The 19,612-nt window shown below is 40.1% G+C and overlaps 1 protein-coding gene across 1 annotated transcript in view; it reads left to right on the top strand.

The window, feature by feature from the left end:
• Nucleotides 1–2,182: 2,182 nt before the first annotated feature.
• The window catches only part of USP6NL (USP6 N-terminal like), a gene marked incomplete at both ends in the record, with an annotated part of 98,059 nt that continues 80,629 nt past the window's right edge, over nucleotides 2,183–19,612 (top strand). The window contains one exon of the mRNA XM_084268511.1: nucleotides 2,183–2,255. Coding sequence (XP_084124637.1) covers nucleotides 2,183–2,255 — 73 coding nt within the window. The remainder of the gene's footprint in view (nucleotides 2,256–19,612) is intronic.

Below are 19,612 nucleotides of genomic sequence, written 5' to 3'. Positions count from 1 at the left end.
TAATATTAACACAGAAGCAAGTACAAAGCATGCCTCATAGTCCTTTCTCTCTTCATCTACTCCCCTTTTCCTACTGCTACTCTTTCAGTCCACCCTCCTCTCCTTATTCCAGCACTTGAGAACCTTGCTGTGGAAATAAGGTCATCTAGTTCAGTTAAAAATCACCTTCAAGATCTGCAAGTTATACTTGTGCTTTAGGTGGTCATGTGGATGTTATTACCAAAGACTTATTTTACCTTACTCCTTTTTTCTTATTTTCTTTTCTCTGTTTTCTTTTTTCTGTTTGTAATACATTTCTATAAAGACCATCAAAAGTTTCCTAGTCCTGCAGAGACAGGTGTGTTCTTCTATGAACAACACACTTGGAAGTCAGCCTTTCAGAGGAAATCTGCAATGTAATGTAGCTGTAAGTAATGATGTTCCTTTGCTTTAACTTGAGGACAAGTTGTTCAATTACCCAACTAAAGAAAAGACACATCATGGCAAGATAATGATGGGAAAGTTCTTAGAGCAGGAATTTTGAGGACCAGATTATTAAATAAAAGACCTTAAGGTAAGCTTTACCAGACATCCCTGCATTCTACATCTTACTTAACTGTTTTGGCTGAGACCTGGAATTTAAGGGCATGTACAGAAGTTAGAAATTATTTTTAAAATACAAAGTTGGGGGTTCTGTTTCTAGTTTGAAGAATCTTCAAGAGATCAGTTACAGTTGCACAGTATGTCTACAAGCTTCCTATTGAGTGGGCGTTGAAATATTTGCAGGGTGGAAGAAGAAATCGGACAGCTTGTCAGAAAGAATGATTTTAGTTGTCTTTGTTTTGCCAAAGCAAATACCACAGTACTTTGGGTTGCTATTACTTCTGGCAGAGGTGGATTAATGGGCAGGCTGTAAATGAGACTGACATCACAGAAGCAGTTTCTCGTGCCTACGCCGTATGCATTTCAAGAGGCTGACATGCATGTGGATAAATACGTCAGTAAATCTAAAACTCCAAAAAGCTTGTGATCAGCAGCTGGAAGTGGAAAGAGATGACCTCTTCCCACCCGCCCATCTAGCACTTAAGCAATAGGAACAGAAGGTCTAAAGGCCAGAGAATAGGTCTCGCTGTGCCTCGGCTGTGGCCTGCGGTTTGTTTTATTGTTATGGGTTTTGGCAAATGGAGTTGGCTTCCTAAATCGCTTTCTTTGTGTAGGCAAGGCCTCACAGTGCTGTGGAGGAATTCAGTTTCTTACAGTGTTCACAGCCTCTCTTCAAGGCTGACAGTTATTTAATGTGACCGGATAAAACACAATTTCTCATGATTTTTTTTTTTTTTTTGGTTAGCTCTGTAGAGGCTTTTGACAGAAGGCATTTCTGAAGAGCCTTTGTACATCTTCCAAATGGCACTAAAAATGTTGTGGGGCACATACTGCAGTTTGTCTGCTTAAAATTACCTGACAGAAGTAATGATAATACCTTAGCTGAAACAGTTCTCTGGGCGTCTGGTGGTGAGAGAGAGAAGAATGCCTGAAATACTCCCAGGATTTCCAGCGTGCCTCCTGGTGTGCAAGAATTCCCATCACGTACAAGCGTGTCAGAGGTGTGTGTTCGAGAGGGGGGAGAAAAGGAACTGAATGACTCTTTTTAGCAGGTGCTTGCTTGTGCCTGATGGAGTTTAGCAAGCTAGATGTAATTTTAATTCTGGTAGTAAGTCTGATGCTGGCTCTGCGCTGCATCGATAGCTCTCTTAAAGCATTACGTGAAATTTCATGAATTGAGACAGACTTTAAAAGAGGATGCAGACACTCTTCTTAGATACTGAGCCTAGGGGAGTATGTTACATCTGTCGGCATTCATTTCAAGTGGTGTTTCTTTACTTACTCTGTGGTGTGAATGTATCTTTTAAACTTTATTTAGAGGAATTGGTATGCGTTCTCTGCAGTGAATAATTTTAAAGTGTTCTGTAGAAATACATTTAGGACTGCTTGCAGTTTTTGTCTCCTTGTGCTGAAGTCACTTTAAATCCATCACCCCAGCCTATAGAGTCATCAGGCAGAAATCTTTCTGTGAAGGTAGAGGAGTTGTTCCTGCATCAGTTTTGCTCGAGCATACTGAAGACGGACATACAATAACATGTAGTAATGAAACCTGTTGGCATTTTAGAGGAGCATTTAATCTCTTTGATCTTGTTAACGAGCAATGATTCAAGTGCTACAGATTGTAAAGGATCTGGTGTCGCCAGCAAGACGGAGAACAGATGCTGCTAAGAAAGGTAAGAGCAGCACTGGGGATACATTCAGTGTTCTGAGTTAATTTACTGTAAATCATAAATATTTCGGAGTTTGGTTGTAGTTAAATTGTGTACTTGATATTTAATCCTTTTTGTTGTGGTATGTACAGCTGCCATAATTTGGCTTTGAACTATATTAAGCCTAATTATTACCGTTTTGCAACTGCAGCTTTCCCAAAGAGAATCCTGATGACGTTTATTATGCCGAAGCTGGAGTTTATGTCAGCATTTGTAACTGATACTGTTGTTCTAAAGATTTTGTTCCATATTTTTCTGCGGTAAAAATGTTTTTCTTGTCCAGACAGCTCAGGTTGTGAAAATAGCAACCCTATTCTGTGGAATCCCATCAGAATAGTTTTTAGAGTCTTAATATTCTAAATGAGAATAAGAGCAAAAATAGGCTGCTGTAGTGCTTATGGAAATGAGACTCAAAGTACACAGCTGCACTGCTGGTTAGGTTTTATAATGAGATTATTTCTAGATTACAGCTAACTTCGGAATCTGAAATCGCTCTTGCAAGTGTACAAAACATTGCTTGAAATACTCACTTATTGTTTGAAATTAATTGATGTTAAATGCTTTTCTTGTTCTCTTCAGTGTGCTGAATGTTTGTTGGTTTTTCTTCCCTAAAGTAGTGCCATCCTTTGTGGTATCTGGCATACTTATCTAATTAGGAACTAATTAAACACTTTTAAAAATCTTTTACATCCAAACTATTTGCAATTGCTGAATATATGCTTTGCAGAGGAACCAAATAAACTGTAGGCATGTCTTTAAAATTGCATTCCTTTGTGGAAGTAATTTTCTAGGGCCACTTTATTTTGTATTGAATAGGTAACGAATAATGTAGGATCTACAGCATCTGTGTCTGTCTATTACTGTATCTCTGTTCTATTCTGCCCTTAAACAGAATGGGTGGCTATAAGCAAGTACCTTTATTTTAAGTCACTCATTAGAATGACAGCATCCTGTTGTTATTAGATAAGTTAGTTAATGAAAGGCCTCTGTAAGGAAACAAAATGAATAAAGGTATAGCTGGGGTCTGCTGTTACCACCTAATTCTGAAAAAAAGCCAAACCCCAAACCAACCCCAAACATGCATTTAATAAAACTAAGCTTTCTAATTACTACTTTAGATTTTGCAGTGATTGGTTGAACATCCCATCCCACAGCTTTATAATTTCATTAGAGTGAATTCCTTGATTTCAGTTCTCTGTTCACTGTTTTTTGATTCGTGTACTCGCACTCTGCTGGTTACAGAGAAGAACGAAGGGGACAGGAGTTCTGCTTGTCTCTTCTGCATGTAGCCAGCTAGTCAGGCTCGGTTTTACTGAAGTGTAATGTAAGAACTGGTTTAGAAAGACAACACCAAAAACGTTAAAAAAATTTTATTGGAGCAGATTCAATGGAATTGGAAGGAAAAGCCTTGAAGAAACATCAGAAAATGCTCATTTTCTCAGTTTTAAAGCTTTGAGGTGTTTTTTCTCTCCGTTTGTTTTACTCCCTTGTTAAAAGACAGTAATTTTGGGTCACTGTTTGGGCGGTATTCTCAAGCTGCTAGTAACTGAGCTAATTAGATGGTAGCTCGTACAGAACTTGGTAATACATTTTGACAAGCAATATTAAGATCTTAACATTAAAAAAAAATTCAAGCATTCTGAAGAAAACATTTACAAAAGATGCAAAATGCTGACAGACTTCTGTGATAAATACAGCAATTTGAGTAGGCTTTGGCTTTTTTTTTTCTTCACAGCATGCAACATTAGGCATCTGGTATATGTGAAGGACTATATTCTACAGAAATGACTCATTCTCATTATTGTTTTCAGTAAATGGAAAAATGTATTTGTATTGGAAGAGTTGCTAGGAAGCCCAGTGTGAATGTGAGGTGAATTCATTGAGACATGAGGGATGATGTGTGAAGTGTTTACCGATGTGCTTTCAAATTGGTGTTGGTAAATGGTAAAGGTTTTCATGCCTGCTTCTGGGGTGCATCCTCTTCTTCCTCTTAAGAAAGAGTGTTTGTCATTAGAGTATAATTTATTGTGTCCCAGTCTGAAATTCATTGTTTTCAACTTGAGTGAAGATTTTATGTAAAATTTCAGTCTCTTGTGAAAAATAGGAACTCAAGGAATAGCCGAGCAGATACTTACAGAAGAGTTACGGCATATGGGGAGTGGAGGAAGAGTGTAGCCTTTGCTAGGGGCCTGACTTGCACTCAGAAGAGAAAGGTTACAAAGTAGTTAAATGTATTAATTGCATATTTTGTGTGTTTTACCTAGTTTAAAACTCTCAAGTTTGACTGAATGTCCTAACAGTATAACTATACTGTTATAAATAGTATATAAGGTTGTGGGGAAAAGATTCCTCTGGGCTCCAATTTTCCCAACATTTATTTTCAGGCTGAGACCTAGAAACAGTTACTAGCCAAGAGAATGTCTTTTTGCAACCATGGTTCAGCAGAAGCTTGTTATAAGGTCTCTGGTAAGCATAGCTACTGTGGAGAAGAAAATTCAATCCCTGCAGAAGAAATTCCTGCAGAATTTTGTTTAAAAGAAACCCATTATTAACACTTCATGGGTGGAGATGTGGATTTAATGGGATAGTTGAACAGCCTGCCAAAGTTGCTGAGTCTATATCAGTTTGTGATTTTTTTTCTAGAAACCAGAGATTGTTTTTATTGCAGTCATGGCCTGTGCAACTAGTTAAATTAAATTTCATTTTCTGTATTGTAAGAGTGTGATAAATAGGTACAAACACAAAACTAACTGGAGTCTGAAAGTAGTTCAGCAGTGTGAGTATGAGCATCCACCTTGTCTCCCAGTTGCAAGTCGTGCGGGGTTGTAGCTTTGTTTTCAGTCTTTTTTGAGGCTGACATCAGAAAATCCTTCAGTAGGCTGCTTAGGTTCTTGCTTAGTGATACATGGAATATGCTAAGCATTAAAGTTGTTGGTTTATAATGTTTTTATAATGCTTGGCATTTCCATCTTTGTTTTCTTGATTTTGTGCTTCATAAAACTTGGACCCTTTAATCCTTTTTTTTTTTACCCTAAGAAAAAACACCACCCTGTTATTGTGTTCCATAGGCTTCCAGTTGCAGTGAAAGCTGAGTGTGTAGAGATTTTTGCCTTTTTATGGTTTTAGATTTTGGGGAAAACCCAGACCCTTGCCACATTTACATAGCATCAGGTCAGTTATGGGGGGGGGGGGGGGAAGCCTCCAACCTAGCTATTGTCAAAGGAGTAACAGTTTTACATGCTGTAAGTTTGAAGGTGAATGTGAGGCAGTAAAGAAATTTTAGAGGTTGACATAATTCATGTCTTAGGAAATAAAATTTCTTAATTTATGAAATTGCAAGTTTGACTTTGGATAAAGTCCTAACTCATACCAATTAAAATTTTTCTCATAAGTATTCTAATTCATAGCCAAACGTTTCACAAGTTCAGAAACCTTCCTGAATTTTATAATTAAAATGTTACATCTCCTAAAGAAATCCACATACAGTGTAAATCCATTAAGTATTTTCTTTTTTCCATTGCTGAAATCCTGGTTGAAATCCAAGTAGTTTAAAATTTTTGAAGAAATATTCACATTTACTTCTTTCCTTCCCCCTTCCTTTTACAGATGGCCATTGCAGAACTTAATTGTCAACATCACCTTGATGTTAGGATATATAAAATAAATGTATTAAAATACTTCTACCAGATAGGGCAACTAAATCCAAAACAGAATTCAAAAGGCATGCAGTATTTTAGTGTACAATATAGATACCTGAGAGAGAACTTTTGTTTTTTACAGATTGCAAGAGGAGACATATGCTTGGTCACTGCAGTATTTGGGCTGTAAGCCAAAGATAATGCTCATCAGGAATCCCCAATATTTCTTTAGGCAGTGTATCTTATTGCAGCCTTTGAGGTTTCAGACAAAGCTTATGGATATTTTCAGTTTCAAAGATAGTTTGCATTCTGGAAATGTGGGCCTACGAGATATGTAAACGTTGGACCAGACGAGGATAATCATGTCTTAATGTGCCAGTAATAGCTCACACTTCCGAAGTTACTGCCTGAATTCACTTGCAGATGGTAGAACCCTATATATTTCAAACTTAGACTTGGCAAGAAATCTGAGAAATCTGTAATCTTTTTTTGGTTTATTTCTTTTGGAATGGACTGAGTTGATCAGCTGCAAGATGGAGAAAATAAAGGAAAGGTCCAACATCAAGCAGCAATGGTAGTTTTTCAATACCTTTGGTGATAATAAAATGCATTCCCTCAAGACAACTAGTGAAACAGCAGAAACTCCCATCACAATTCCTTGACTTTTCTGTTTGTTCCAACATCTTTATGCAGGAGGCTGAGAATTTAGTCTGTTATGGGCGGTTTCAGGGTTACCTGGATTCCTTTCTTAACTTTCTGCTTGCTTTCAGAAAGAGCTGCATACTTCTTCCTTTTCATTTTGTAACTTTTTTTGTTTTAAGTTTAGTTAGTAATTCTTAAGTGACTTTTATATGTGTGAGAAGTCAATTTTTTTATCTCTGAAATTTTTCTTGTATTCCTTTCTAGTTTCTGCCTGTAGAAATTTGCCCTATTACTTTAGAATTGCTCTACCATCTGGATTGTGGAGTATTTAAATGTCTATTTAAAATTATTGGGACTTCTTGATTTTTTTTTTTCCCCTTCTTTTTTCCCTGGACTCCTTAAGAGTTACCTCAAAGCAAACTGCAGTTTGGCTCCACAAGTGGCCGCGTGAGCCGACTGAAAGTAGTGTGCAGCCTAAAGTGTGATAAACTCAAGCATATTTCTGTTCATTGACCAGCACTTCAGTTGTCCGAAGCTTGGCCCAGTTTACCAAGCTTTTGGCACAACATTCATCTTCTGTCACCCAGGTGGAAAGGAGATTCACAGAAAATTCTGATTCTTTTTCAGTCACAGGAGAACCTCATATTCTTTTCACTGAGCTCTGGATTAGTCCCAGGTTGTTGTATGAAAGAACTGTCATGATAACTGGTATTTTTTGTGTAATTGGATTGAGCAAATGACTTTATGAAAACATAGGCATTACTTCTGCCACAAACCAAGAATAAAATCATTTTTCTAAAGAAAGGTCTTCCACCTCCCTCTTACTCCTGAGCCAGAACCAGAATACCGAACAAATTGGTCATGCTTTCAAAGGTTGCCTAGATTTTTATTTTTTATTTTTTTTGCATCTAGGAGGTAGAAAATCAGTCTTCTCATTTAAGTCTACCTAGAAAAGCTGATGTGAAAAATCAGTATATTTAAAGGGGAGATGAAATTGTGATAATCTAGTGTGACTTCTTCCTGGAAGATGGACTGTTGACTGTAGCAGTTCCTCTGTACAACCAGTGTTACTACAGTTCATGTGAACATGACTGAAAGTTGGGTATTCACAGGAGTCTTATTGCTGAAGGAATAGTTTTGTAATCCAGGTTGGGTATTTTAAATGAGGAATGATGGACAGAGGTAAAGGTTTTCTAGACCTGTATACCTGTTCTTGAATTCCTTCAATTTTTAGAGGTAGAATGGACAGGAAAGAAGAGCTTATCTTTTTCTCATAAGCCCAGAATATGGTCGAACGGTACATTTTATTTATATATTAATTAAAATATAAATGCGTGTGGCAAGTTGCTCAATGAGCTGCCAAGTCTGACAGCAGGGAGTTAAATCTTTTTGTGTGTGCCATTAAATATGAAATTCTGCCCACGGCAGTCAAAATAATTTATTGTATCTGCAGCTCATCAGTACGTGTATACAGCTTCGATTCATTATTTACCATGGCTAAGTTTCTACTAATGTGGCAGAATTTAACTGCATTTCAACGGGCTCTGCTGACATTATTATATTTGTATTAAAGTTAGGCCTTTGGGCTGTGGTTTCACAGATAATTAATGTGTAAATGACTCCTCTCAAAGATCTACCCCTGCCTTGCTTCTGCTGCTCTTGTCTCTTCATCCCAATTCAAATCGCTGTAGAGCTCTACAAGCCATAGAGTGGTTTGGGTCGGGAAGTTGATCAGAATTAAATGATACTTTTCATTCTTGTGGAGCTGGTTTTAATCCTGATAAGTTTAACCAATCCAGTCACTGATGCAGGTTGACAAACATTCATACCAGCACAGAGGGAAGCGAGGAGATATATGGGGGCAGTTTTCCTTCAGTTGTGGTGCTGGTTGATTGCTGAAGTGCTGCTGAGACTTGCTACTGTACAACTGTAAGGAATTCCACCTCGGGATGATACAAACAGAAGCAAGTAATAGTAACACACTTGGTTCACTGAACAACTGGACACATGGTGACACATCTGGAGGATTTTTACCTAAAATAACCCGTTTCTATGGCTGATGTTCACTGTCTCATTTTCTCATGAAAATTACTACTGCTTTATGGCTTTTCTGTTGCATTTCTTATCCTGACAACTTACTGCCTTTTTAGTTTATTTTTAAAAATGCTTAAAATATAAAATTGTTCTCTATTTGTGTGATGCCAGATGCAGCAATTAAGAAAGGTTGTGGTACTGCTTAGCCATATGTAGCTGTTAATGACTACTTTAGTGTCTGTTTACTTGGTCTTTTATTAAGTAGGTAACATCATTTAACAAAGTATTCTAGATGTTCTATCTTGGGAATTGATCTATGCCTTAAAAAATTAATATGGACAGATTGAATTCGATTTAGCTGTAGAGGAACTACAGAAAAATGAAGTGCATCTTGTTCTTTCTTTGTGCGATGATATTAAGTGAAATGAGCTAACTTACAAAAAGGAAAGCACAACGAAGACAACTGATCTCCAGCTTCATACCAGGGTTTGTTATTGCAATTTGTGTTGGCAGTTTTTTAGGGAGTGGGATCTTAAACCCATGAATCATCAACTGCTGTATTCTCAAGACATTATGGTTCTGGAGTGTGTCCGGAGAAGGGCAGCCAGGTTGGTGAAGGGGCTGGAGAGAAAACCTTACAAGGAGCGGCTGAGGGAACTGGGGTCATTTAGCCTGGAGAAAAGGAGGCTGAGGGGAGACGTTATCACTGTCCACAGTTACCTGAAAGGAGGGTGTAGAGAGGTGGACGACGGTCTCTTCACCCAACTGACAGGTGATGGGACAAGGAGGAATGGCCTCAAGCTGAGCCAGGGCAGGTTCAGATTAGATGTTAGGAAAAAACTCTTCACTGAAAGGGTTATCAGGCACAGAAGCAGGCTGTCCAGGGAGGGCATTGAGTCACCGATCCTGGATACCACCAATGGGTAGATGAGGTGCTCAGGGATATGGTTTAGCATAGGACAGGAACAGTTGGACTCGATGATCTCAAAGGTCTTTTCCAACCTTGTGATTCTGTGAAATACAAGTTTAGGTTTCTTAATTGTAGCATATGGGAAATTTGGTAGCTAAATATAAAATGGTCCTGTAAAAAAGTAGGCTTGATAAAGAATGAAGAGTAAGGAACAGTGCAGCAATGTAATGAGGAAATCCACAACAGATTCACAGTGATGTTTTTGCCAGATGGGACAGAAACTAAGTTTGGTATAAATCAGCACAGTTAAGTTGGCATCAGTGAAGCTGATATGACTTGCTTTGTATTGGTGGGGTTTTCTAGTGGATTGGGTTTTTTGTGTACTTGCTAGAAATGCTGACTGCTGTGGTTGTTTTCAGTCTATCCAAGGATTGCCAAATATAGTCGTGAGCTGCAAACCATGGACGTTTTGCTTGTGTAGACTCTTGCAAGTCAGTCTGTCTTCAGCTAATGTCAGAAATCCCAAATTCAAATATAGCTTTAGCTAGATGTTTTATTGATGCAAAAATTGCAAGATCCTGTTTATCCTTTTCTGGTAATAAGTGGTCGTATGGCTGTAAATCCCACAGGAGGTGGGATGCCCCTGCATGGCCTTCAGAGATTTCTACAACTCAAGTCCATTAGTTTGGTCCTAGCTAGTGGCTAAGTAGAAACAAGAGTATTTAATCTTTTTTTAAGTACTGTGGATCAGTTTAATCTTAACCAGTTCCAGTATGCTGTTAAATCAGCATGTGTAAAGCATGGGACTGGTGCTGACCTGGAACAACACTACTTGCACAAACTCGCCCTAGTGATTCACCGCAGCAGAGGGAACCTGGCAGCTGGTGGAAAGACCCACTGAAAATAAGGTGGTTTTATTTGGTTTTTTGAAAGAAGAGGACAGCTGTGTGTCAGGACTTGGGGATTCATTCAAGTATTTGTAGAAGGTTAATGGATTGCATAGTTTTGAGCTTGAGCTGATAGGGCAAATGTATTTGAATTGTTGGTTTCAGTGATACTGCAGCTGAGACAAGGATTCTGTTTTGCCTGAGGCATCTGTCCAGGATGTTTGGAATGGAGATCTCAAGCCTGGGTCTGAACATGGCAAAAAGGCGTTTTTGTCCTGTACCTTTCATTCTGTACCTGCTCTTGTACTTCTATAATGATGTGAATTTTACATCTAAGCCCAGATATTTTGTGTTTGGAGACTTTTGAGGAAAGGCTGGGAAGCTGTGCATGAAGGATCTAGAAAACCAAGCCTTGTTCTCAGTCTTTCATGTCCATGGTTGAGATGAACTATTTTTCTGACCTTGATTTTGGAAAGATCGTGGCAATTGTGCATATGTTGTTTTCAAGGACGTACAACTTCCTTCTTCTGGACTCTCAAAGTGCAATGTTGACATTATTGGACACTTAAAGAAAACCTTGTGCTGTTCAGATGTGCCCTTTTCACATTAAATTGTTGAGTTTCCAGTATTTTATCCTCATGTGTATGAAACTTAGAATCTAACATTAAACATGGACACTAGCATTCATATTTATTGGCTGTGAACCTTGCACAGAGTGTAATACATTTATGAATTCAGGTAACTGTTTGTTAAAATGTAATGGATAGGAGTAAGCAATAGTTCAGAGGTAGATGCTAATAACTGGCCTCATTTTTAATAACTTAAAATGGGGTGAACATGTCAAAATGACAGGGTCTCAGCTGGATGTTTTCTGTAATGGATAATTATAGCAGTTGGGTGGCTTAGATAGTGGTTTGGTGTCTACTGACAACTCACAACTTTCCTGGACATCTTATCTGGCTTCTCCAAAGTATTTTTATGCCCTGTTGAGCTTCTACAGCTTTTGGTGTAGCTTGTAAGCAAACACCCAGGCTTCTCAAATCAGGTAGCATATCCAGTATCTAACTGCAAATAAAAATCCTGGTTTCTCAGTGGAATAGGTTCCCCTGTTTTGGCCTTTGTGTTGCAAGTCCAAGCAGCAGGTTCTGTAAGAAATTGTCTGTCAGCATTAGTATTAAACTATCCATAAAAATGTTAATTTGAACTGAATTTCCAGATCAAACAGAAAACTTAATTAATGTCAGTTAATTAAATTCTTAGTGGAAATGAGAAAATAAGTACACAGATGCACAAGGCTGCTGCTGTCTCTTCGCTAATAAAGCAGCTAACGAAGCATTTTCTAGCTGTACCTGGAGGGGGTGGGTCCTTAATAGGAATTATTTCCTCTAGGAACAAGCCCTGCTATCTTCTGCATCACGTCCCAGGTGATGCAGGTTCCTTTTTCCTGCTGTTATCTTCTGTAGCATTGTTACATGGCAACATACTCAAACAAATAAAAGAGAATAGATATCAAGCCTCTTGATTGCATGTGCTCCTCTCCAGGAGAAGAACACGACACCTATATCAAGTGTCACGGTTGTTAGTCACGGTCACTTAACTCCTCACCGCAGGCCGCGGTGATGAGTGTGGTATAAATCTTGGAGCCTGGCAGCTACAAGGGCTCTGTGTGCACTCGTGGGCTGTGTTGTAAAATGAATCTGGGCTCACTGATCACAGCTCTTGGGAGCAGATTCTTTCCGTACGGAGAAGCTCATTGATAATCAGCTTGCAGTCATCTTCTGATATTCTCTTATTTGCCAGGTATCATTGCAGTACCGTGGCTGGATTGCATGAGTTTTCTGCAGACACTTGGAAGTGGTTTAAGTGCATACTTGATGTGGAATTTGTAGCTTGAGCAATAAATCTACAAGAGTTGTTTGAAGAGTCGTATGGGCTTCTTGTGATTTACCCCAGCCAGCAACTGAACATCACATGGTCACTCGTTTGCTTGCCTACCCCAGCAGGTTGGGGGAGAGAATTGGGAAGTGATAAAACTCACGGGTTGCGATAAAGACAGTTTAAGGAAAGCAAAAGCCACATGTTGGCAAGGTAAAGCAAGACAAGGAATTCCTTCCCCACTTCCCATTGGCAGGCAGGTGTTCAGCCATCTCCAGGAAAGCAGAGCTCTATTGAGTCTAATGGTTGCTTGGGAAGACAAACGCCATCACACTTAATGTGTCTCCCTCTTTTTCCTTCCCCCAGCTTTATATGCTGGGCATGATGTCATGTGGTATGCAATATCCCTTTGGTCACTGGGGCCAGCTGTCCCAACTGTATCCTTTCCCAACTCCTTATGTACCCCCAGCCTAGTCACTGGCAGGGTGGTATGAGAAGCAGAAAAGACCTTGGCTCTGGGTAAGCACCACTTAACAAAACCAAAGACACCTCCATATAACAAAAACATCTCTATATATTAACACTGCTTCCAGCACCAGTCCAAAACACAGCCCCATGCTAGCTACTGTGAAGAAAACCATCTCGCAGAGATGGACAGGATTAAATTGTGCCTTTTGTCTCAGGGTGCTATGAAGACTTGGGGGGTTCTAAGCCAGGTACAATCTTGATGCACGCAGATGAAAACCCTTGTCCTTGGGGAATGAAAGTTATGCACAGTAGATGAGATACTCCTGCTTCCCCTTCTCGCTGTGTGTAGGGGTTTTTTTAAAATCTTATTTCGTTTTTTAAACATAAGTTATTGTACGGCACTGTTGTGCTGCCAGAATGACACGTTACCACAGTATAGATTCTCCATTCTTATGGCAAATTACCAGGTGGTCCTTATGTGATAGCTGACTGATGCAGATATTGATGAAATATAAGTAGAATGGTAAGAAAAGAAATCTCTTTACTTCCCTTTGTCTTAATTCTTCACTGAAAAATAGGTTTCTAATTAAGAATATTAAAATAAAATGCTTTCTTCTTGGCATTCATAGTGCAGTGGTGGAAGTGATGTCTGTGTCTTCTTTTGCAGCTGCAGACACCAATTATATCTGGACATGAGAAGTTCAAGACCTAATCTTTCTGTCCAAAAGCAAGTGGCAGAGGCCTGTAAGCCATGGGTTAATCAAGTTACACAAAATTCTCTGTATTTATTGACTGGCAAATATATTTATTCCCTGGAAATTGAAGGGGGAAATGTTTGTTGTTTTCCTTGTTTCTAGGTGAGACATGCTTTTGTGTGTTATCTAATGTAGCAGACAAGATTAATATGTAAACATTTTGGGGGGGGAGTGGGGAGCCTGGCTGTGAACAAGCAAGTTTCACCATGTCTAGTAGTCAACAGTATGTGCTAGATTTTCCCCAAAAAATAATTTGGCTAAAGGGCACTCTTCTGTCCATGCCGTTTTTGTCTCCCTTTTCTCAGGCGTATTTTCTAGAGGTTAAGGCTAAGTTTCAGGTTTGTTTTTAGAAATATATCCTTCAAAAGTTTAATAGTTTTGCTTCACTGATTCCTGTCACTATTAGAATGGAAGTGTAGCTTTTGTTGTTAAGTCTAATATTTGAGTGGGAAATAGCAGTTGTCTGAAGGGAGTAGTTATAGTACAGTGCATGGGTCTCAGCTGGGTTGTGAGAAGTTCCTGTGTTTTGAGATTTCCTCATTCTGATAGAAAAAGAAATGCTGTTTGTACTAACGAAGGGACTCTGGTAACATGCATGTGCTGTGATCTTTTATAGAGGAATATTTTCTGTTTCATGTAAAGTCACATTGTTTGGATTAGTGCAACGATTCTTCATCATTTTCAAGTCTTGGGTGGTTTTGGGATGCTTCCAGGGCTCCCCAGTGTGTGATACACTGCTGATTTCAGGCGTTGCACTTTGCTCTGTGATGGATAAATGGCTGCACCGGCGCTCTGTGTCCTCATTTTTCTCCTCCTAAAAAGAAAAAAACCCTGACTAATCCTTCTCTTTTTCTGATGACAGCTGTACATTGAAAAGACTTTAACATGTTTTGAGAAATTTCCTCATCTATGCTGCAGCTGCATCTAGTCCTGGAGCCACCATGTTTTACCACTCAGTAAAAGAAAACGTTATGTTTGCAGACTGTTGTGCAGGGCACGTGTTACACAAATCAAAGATATGTAGATCAATAAACATGTTGTTGTCAATTCTGTGCTGTGAATTAGTACCACAGTTAGGTTTTAAAATATGTGGGATGAATACTAATTTCAGTTTGGCAAATCTATAGATGGAAAAAAAAGCTACACAGACACCGGTACCCGTTACTATTTAGTTTATGGGTGCTGGAATGACCTTCTAAACTGTGCAGTGATTAATTGCCTATTTTACATAATGTATAAAGCTTCAGAGAAGCGTATTCATAGTGATGGGACATGTATTAAAAATCATTGTCTGGTAACTAGTTAGAATGTAAAGCCATTCTATAAATAGTGCAGATAGGCTCTAAAGGGAAAAATGAGCAAATATGCTTAGACAAATGAAAGGATGACTGGTTGTGCTGAGGCCGGCGCTGCGTATTTCATCTAACAGCAGCTGATAGGCTGTGTCTGTGTTAGCAAGTACTGGCACTGTAGATCGGAAGGGAAATCTGAGGATCCAACATCCTTGTGTTTCAGTGGGTTTTCTCAGGCTAGGTCAAACCTTGGCCTTGTTCTTTGGGCAGAACAAGAGTTAGGAGTGCATCTTGCAGGCAGTTTAATCTGGAAGGAATCCAGTTTTGCATACTTCCACATTGCTTCCCAGCGCAAACTGAAGAACAGTAAATAGAGATGATCTGGAGATTTGATCCAAAAGCACTCTTCCAATCTAAACTAAAATGCTATTTATAGAATTGCGTTGAACCCCAGACTTACAGTCTTGACACTGGATTTAGTATCTTAATGAGGCTTTTTAAGAATAAGTGCAAGTTCTAGCGGGGACAGAAAGGGGATCAAGAAATTGTGCATTACTGTATTGAAGACTGACTTTTCTGACTGGTGTTTGTATATGCTTTCTCTAGATTAAGTGCTAAATTCATGTGAAAGTTTCTAGTTGGCTGCTGTATTGGGTTTATGTGTCAAGGTTTCGGTAGCTGGCCTTTGTGAGAAGAGGCCGGGGGCTGTCCCATGTGTTGGGCACAGCTGGCTCCAGCTTCCTCCAAAGCGGACCCAGCAGTGGACAATGCTGAGACTGTCAGTGGAGCTGGTGACATCTCTGTGATCAGGTATTTAAGAAAGGAAAAAAACCCCACAGTGCCACAGTTGAGAGGGTGAGAAAAATGTGGAGGAATCAACTCTGCAGACACCCAGGTCAGTGCAGGAGGAGGCGGTCCAGGCACTAGAGCAGAGATTCTCCCTCAGCCCCTGGAAATGTCCATAGTGAAGCATGTTGGATACACCCTGAAAGAAGCTGTAGCCTTATGCTGGAGCAGGTCCAGGCAGTAGCTGTGGCCCCTGGAGAGCAGCCCACACAGGAGCAGGTTTTCTGGCAGGAGCAGCCACAGCTTGTGGGAAGGACCCACACTGGAACAGTTGGCGAAGGACTGTGGGAGGGACCCCATGCTGGAGCTGGGGAAATGTGTGAGGTGGAAGGAGTAGTAAAGACAAAGTGTTACAAACTGACTGCAACTCCTGTGCCCACCCCTTGTGCTGTGCAGGGTGGGGATAAGGTAGAGTTGGGATTGAAGGAGTGAGGATAGGCCTTGGAAGATATTTCTCGCTATTCTACTCTAATTGCCAGTAAGTAATTTCTCCAAGTCAAGTCTTTTGCACGTGGGGTGATTGATAAGCAATCTCCCTGTCTGTCTCAGCCCCTGAGCTTTTCCATCGTATTTTCTCCCCATGTCCGATTGAGTAGAGGGGGGCTGAGAGCAGCTCGGTGGGTGTTTGGAAGCCAACTAGGGGTCAGCCTGTTACAGCCATGCTGAGGATGTGGACAAACTTAAACTTTGCAAATGTTCTCTCCAGTCCAAATTTCCTTAAACTGCCAGTGATGGTAGATGACAAACAAAACTGCTGAATTAGTTCCTGTTGTGGATTGCTGTGCATTCGCATGATCCTGTTTACTGGCACATCCCAGAGCAGTAAGTTCCAGCAGAGCTGAAGACAAAGGGCAATGACATGTTCAACAAGTGCTTTAAATCCAAGATGGGATGTCTGAGTGATGTCATTCTGCATTTTCCTTTATGCTCTCTTAATCTACTGCTAGATATATGATCTGTTCATGGTAAAAACTAAATTGTCCAAAAAAATCCCCAAACTTTCTTTTCCAGTTACTGATCTATAGTAATTGAGTTTGAAACAGTATTTATTGGCTTGTCAGTGGATTTTTTTTTTTGAGCAATTTTAGGTGGTTAAGTGTTGGAACTGCTGAAGTCATTACTACCTGTGGTGGTTTAGCCCTGGCTCACACTCCCCTTCCACACCACACCCCCCACTAGGACTGGAGAGATAGACAGAAGAGTAAAAGTGAGAGAACTTGTAGCTTGAGATTAAAAAGAGTTTAAACAAAAAAGGAATATAATATAAATGGTATATACACAAAACATGTCATGCACAGCATAATTTCTTTCCACCTGAAGCTGGTGCTGCATAAGCCTCCCCCAGCTGCTGTGCAAGACCCCCCAGACTGCCCAGTCTCTCAGCCCGCATGCCCAAGCAATGTACAACAAGGAATTCATTCACCACTTCCTATTGGCAAGTGGGTATTCAGCCATCACCCCCAAGTCAATGCTACTCAAGACCTTCAGCTTCTATACCAGGCCTTCAGCTGCCTTTTGGCCCACCCCCAGTTATAAATGGAACGTGACATTGTGTGGCATGGAATATCCCTTTGGCCAGTTCTGGCCAGCTGTGTCCCCTTCCAGCTTCTTGGGCAATCCCTGCCTCCTCATCAGCAGGGCACAAGAAACTGAAAAGTCCTTGATGGCTTGGGAACAACTAAACATCAGTGTGTTATCAACACGATTCTCATCTTAAATCCAAAATGTAGAACTACATCAGCCGCTAGAAAGAAAGGTGATTTTTTATCCCTGCTGAAACCAGGACACTGCCATTAGGAAAACTCAACAACCTCTCTTGTGTCCTAGCTACAGAAATGTCAAGATAGGTGAAGCTTTCAGGAGATAATAGAATTAGGATAATGGGAATACATTTCAATGAGAGGTGGTTTTGTGGGGGGAGCAGATGGATGGGAGGACACGATGTTATTTGACAGATCTTATTTCTGCTGCTGTGGAATCATTTAATAGCAACTTCCTGTAGGCTTTGTTTATTTGACTAATATGCCTTTTTTTTTTTTCACTTTCTGATTACTTTTCAATTTATAACAACTTCTCTGGAGTATTTTGTCTGAGCTTTCCCCCCCCCCCCCCCCAACCTATTTTTTGCCTGCCTTTTATCTGTGCTGTATCTTTCATCAGTTGAGTTCACAGATTTCTTACTAGTGGGAAAACTGTTCTTTCCAATTAAAGCTAACAACAACAAAAGCCAGTTTCAGATTTGATAACAATTTAGTTTAATACAAAGATGCTACAAAATTTCTGTAACATGAAAACTATTTTGCTTCTCTTTTTTTTTTTTGAAAGTTTTTTTTCTTCCCCTCCATCATTAGAGCAAATGAAGATTAATTCATTTCCAGATGATGCCTGTTCATTCTGAGACAAATCTGAAATGTCCTTCAGTTAAAATTTGGTCTAGAATCATAGAATCTCCTGAGTTGAAAGGGACCCACAAGGAACATCAAGTCCAACTCCTGCAGTCAAAAAGTACATCAAGTCTAAATCCTGTAGTCCCACATGAAAGGCTGTATCTGTTTGGTATTCTACTTCTGTGAACTTAGAAGCTTCAATATAAAGTACTGATGGGTAATTGATGTATCGGGTATATTTAATATTTTGGTTTATATATACAGGTGTATATGTATCACATACAGCCAGGTATTAGAGTAGCAATGGCATACTGGCTTCACTTAGAACTGGTTATTTCTGAGGTCTAAGACTATTCAGTCTGCCTTGCCCTGAAGTGGCCACGTAGCAGTTGTGTCTGGCAGTCAGACCAGCACTGTAACTTAGAAAGTTGGCAGCTCCGTATTTGTGTGGTATCGATTAACCTAGAGCTTCTTAAAAGTTCGCTGTAACATTTTGAAAATGAAGCCAGTCTAGAGTCACCTTACTTGTGTCCCTTCTGTTGCTGATAACTTGTAGCTTTTCTTCACTGGTCTTGGTTGCGTGAGCTTTGGGGCATGGCTGCGCTTTTCTCCCTGTCTAGCAGGGGGGGTTGACATTCAGAACATTACATACTTCAGTAGACCCTTTGGCACTAACTTTTTGGAACAATCCTTTGCATGTTACTTCATGCAATGGCTTCCTGGCTTGTATCAAAAATAGTGTGGCCAGTAGGTCTAGGGAGGTGATTGTACCTTTGTACTCGGCATTGGTGAGGACGTACCTTGAGTATTGCGTGCAGTTCTGGGCTTCTGAATGTAAGAAGGACATTGAGGTCCTTGAGCAGGTCCAGAGAAGGGCAAACAGGCTGGGGAAGGGGCTGGAGGGCAAATCATTTGAGGACCAGCTGAGGGAGCTAAGGATGTTTAGCCTGGAGAAGAGGAGACTGAGGGGAGACCTTATCACCACCTACAATTACCTGAAAGAAGGGTGTGGATTGCTGGGAGATGGTCTCTTCAGCCAGGTGACAGGAGATAGGACAAAGGGAAATGACCTCAAGCTGCAGTCAGGGCAGGGTCGGATTAGATGTTAGGAAAAAACTCTTCTCTTTCAAAGTTGTCAGGGCCTGGAACAGGCTGCCCAGGGAGGTGGTTGAGTCACCATCCCTGGATGTGTTTAACAGACGGGTAGATGAGGTGCTCAGGGATATGGTTTAGCATAGGACAGGAACACTTGGACTTGATGATCCTAAAGGTCTTTTCCAGCCTTGTGATTCTGTGATCTCTCTAAGCATGTGCAATTATTTTGCTTCTATATTCGTGGAAAGCAACTTTCTGTGAGTTTTTCTTAAGCTTTTGATTGGATTTTTTTTCCCCTTCCAGCACTGTTTGTGTATGCAGGGAGATGTAAAATGCTGCTGATGTAATGCACAGGTGTGAGGGATGAAGACAAGTGCAAGGCAATGAGAAAATTGCTACTCACATCCATGTGAGTACCATCGATGGAATTAGATGTGTAACAAAATAGTAAAAGCGTAGAGCAGCTCAATTATTTTCATTTAATTTTATTTC

The sequence above is a fragment of the Gallinula chloropus genome, assembly GCF_964237585.1.
Source record: "Gallinula chloropus genome assembly, chromosome: 1".
Classification (NCBI taxonomy): Eukaryota; Metazoa; Chordata; class Aves; order Gruiformes; family Rallidae; genus Gallinula; species Gallinula chloropus.
The sequence above is the reverse complement of the archived record's forward strand: the minus strand, read 5'-3'. Positions and strand labels throughout refer to the sequence as shown.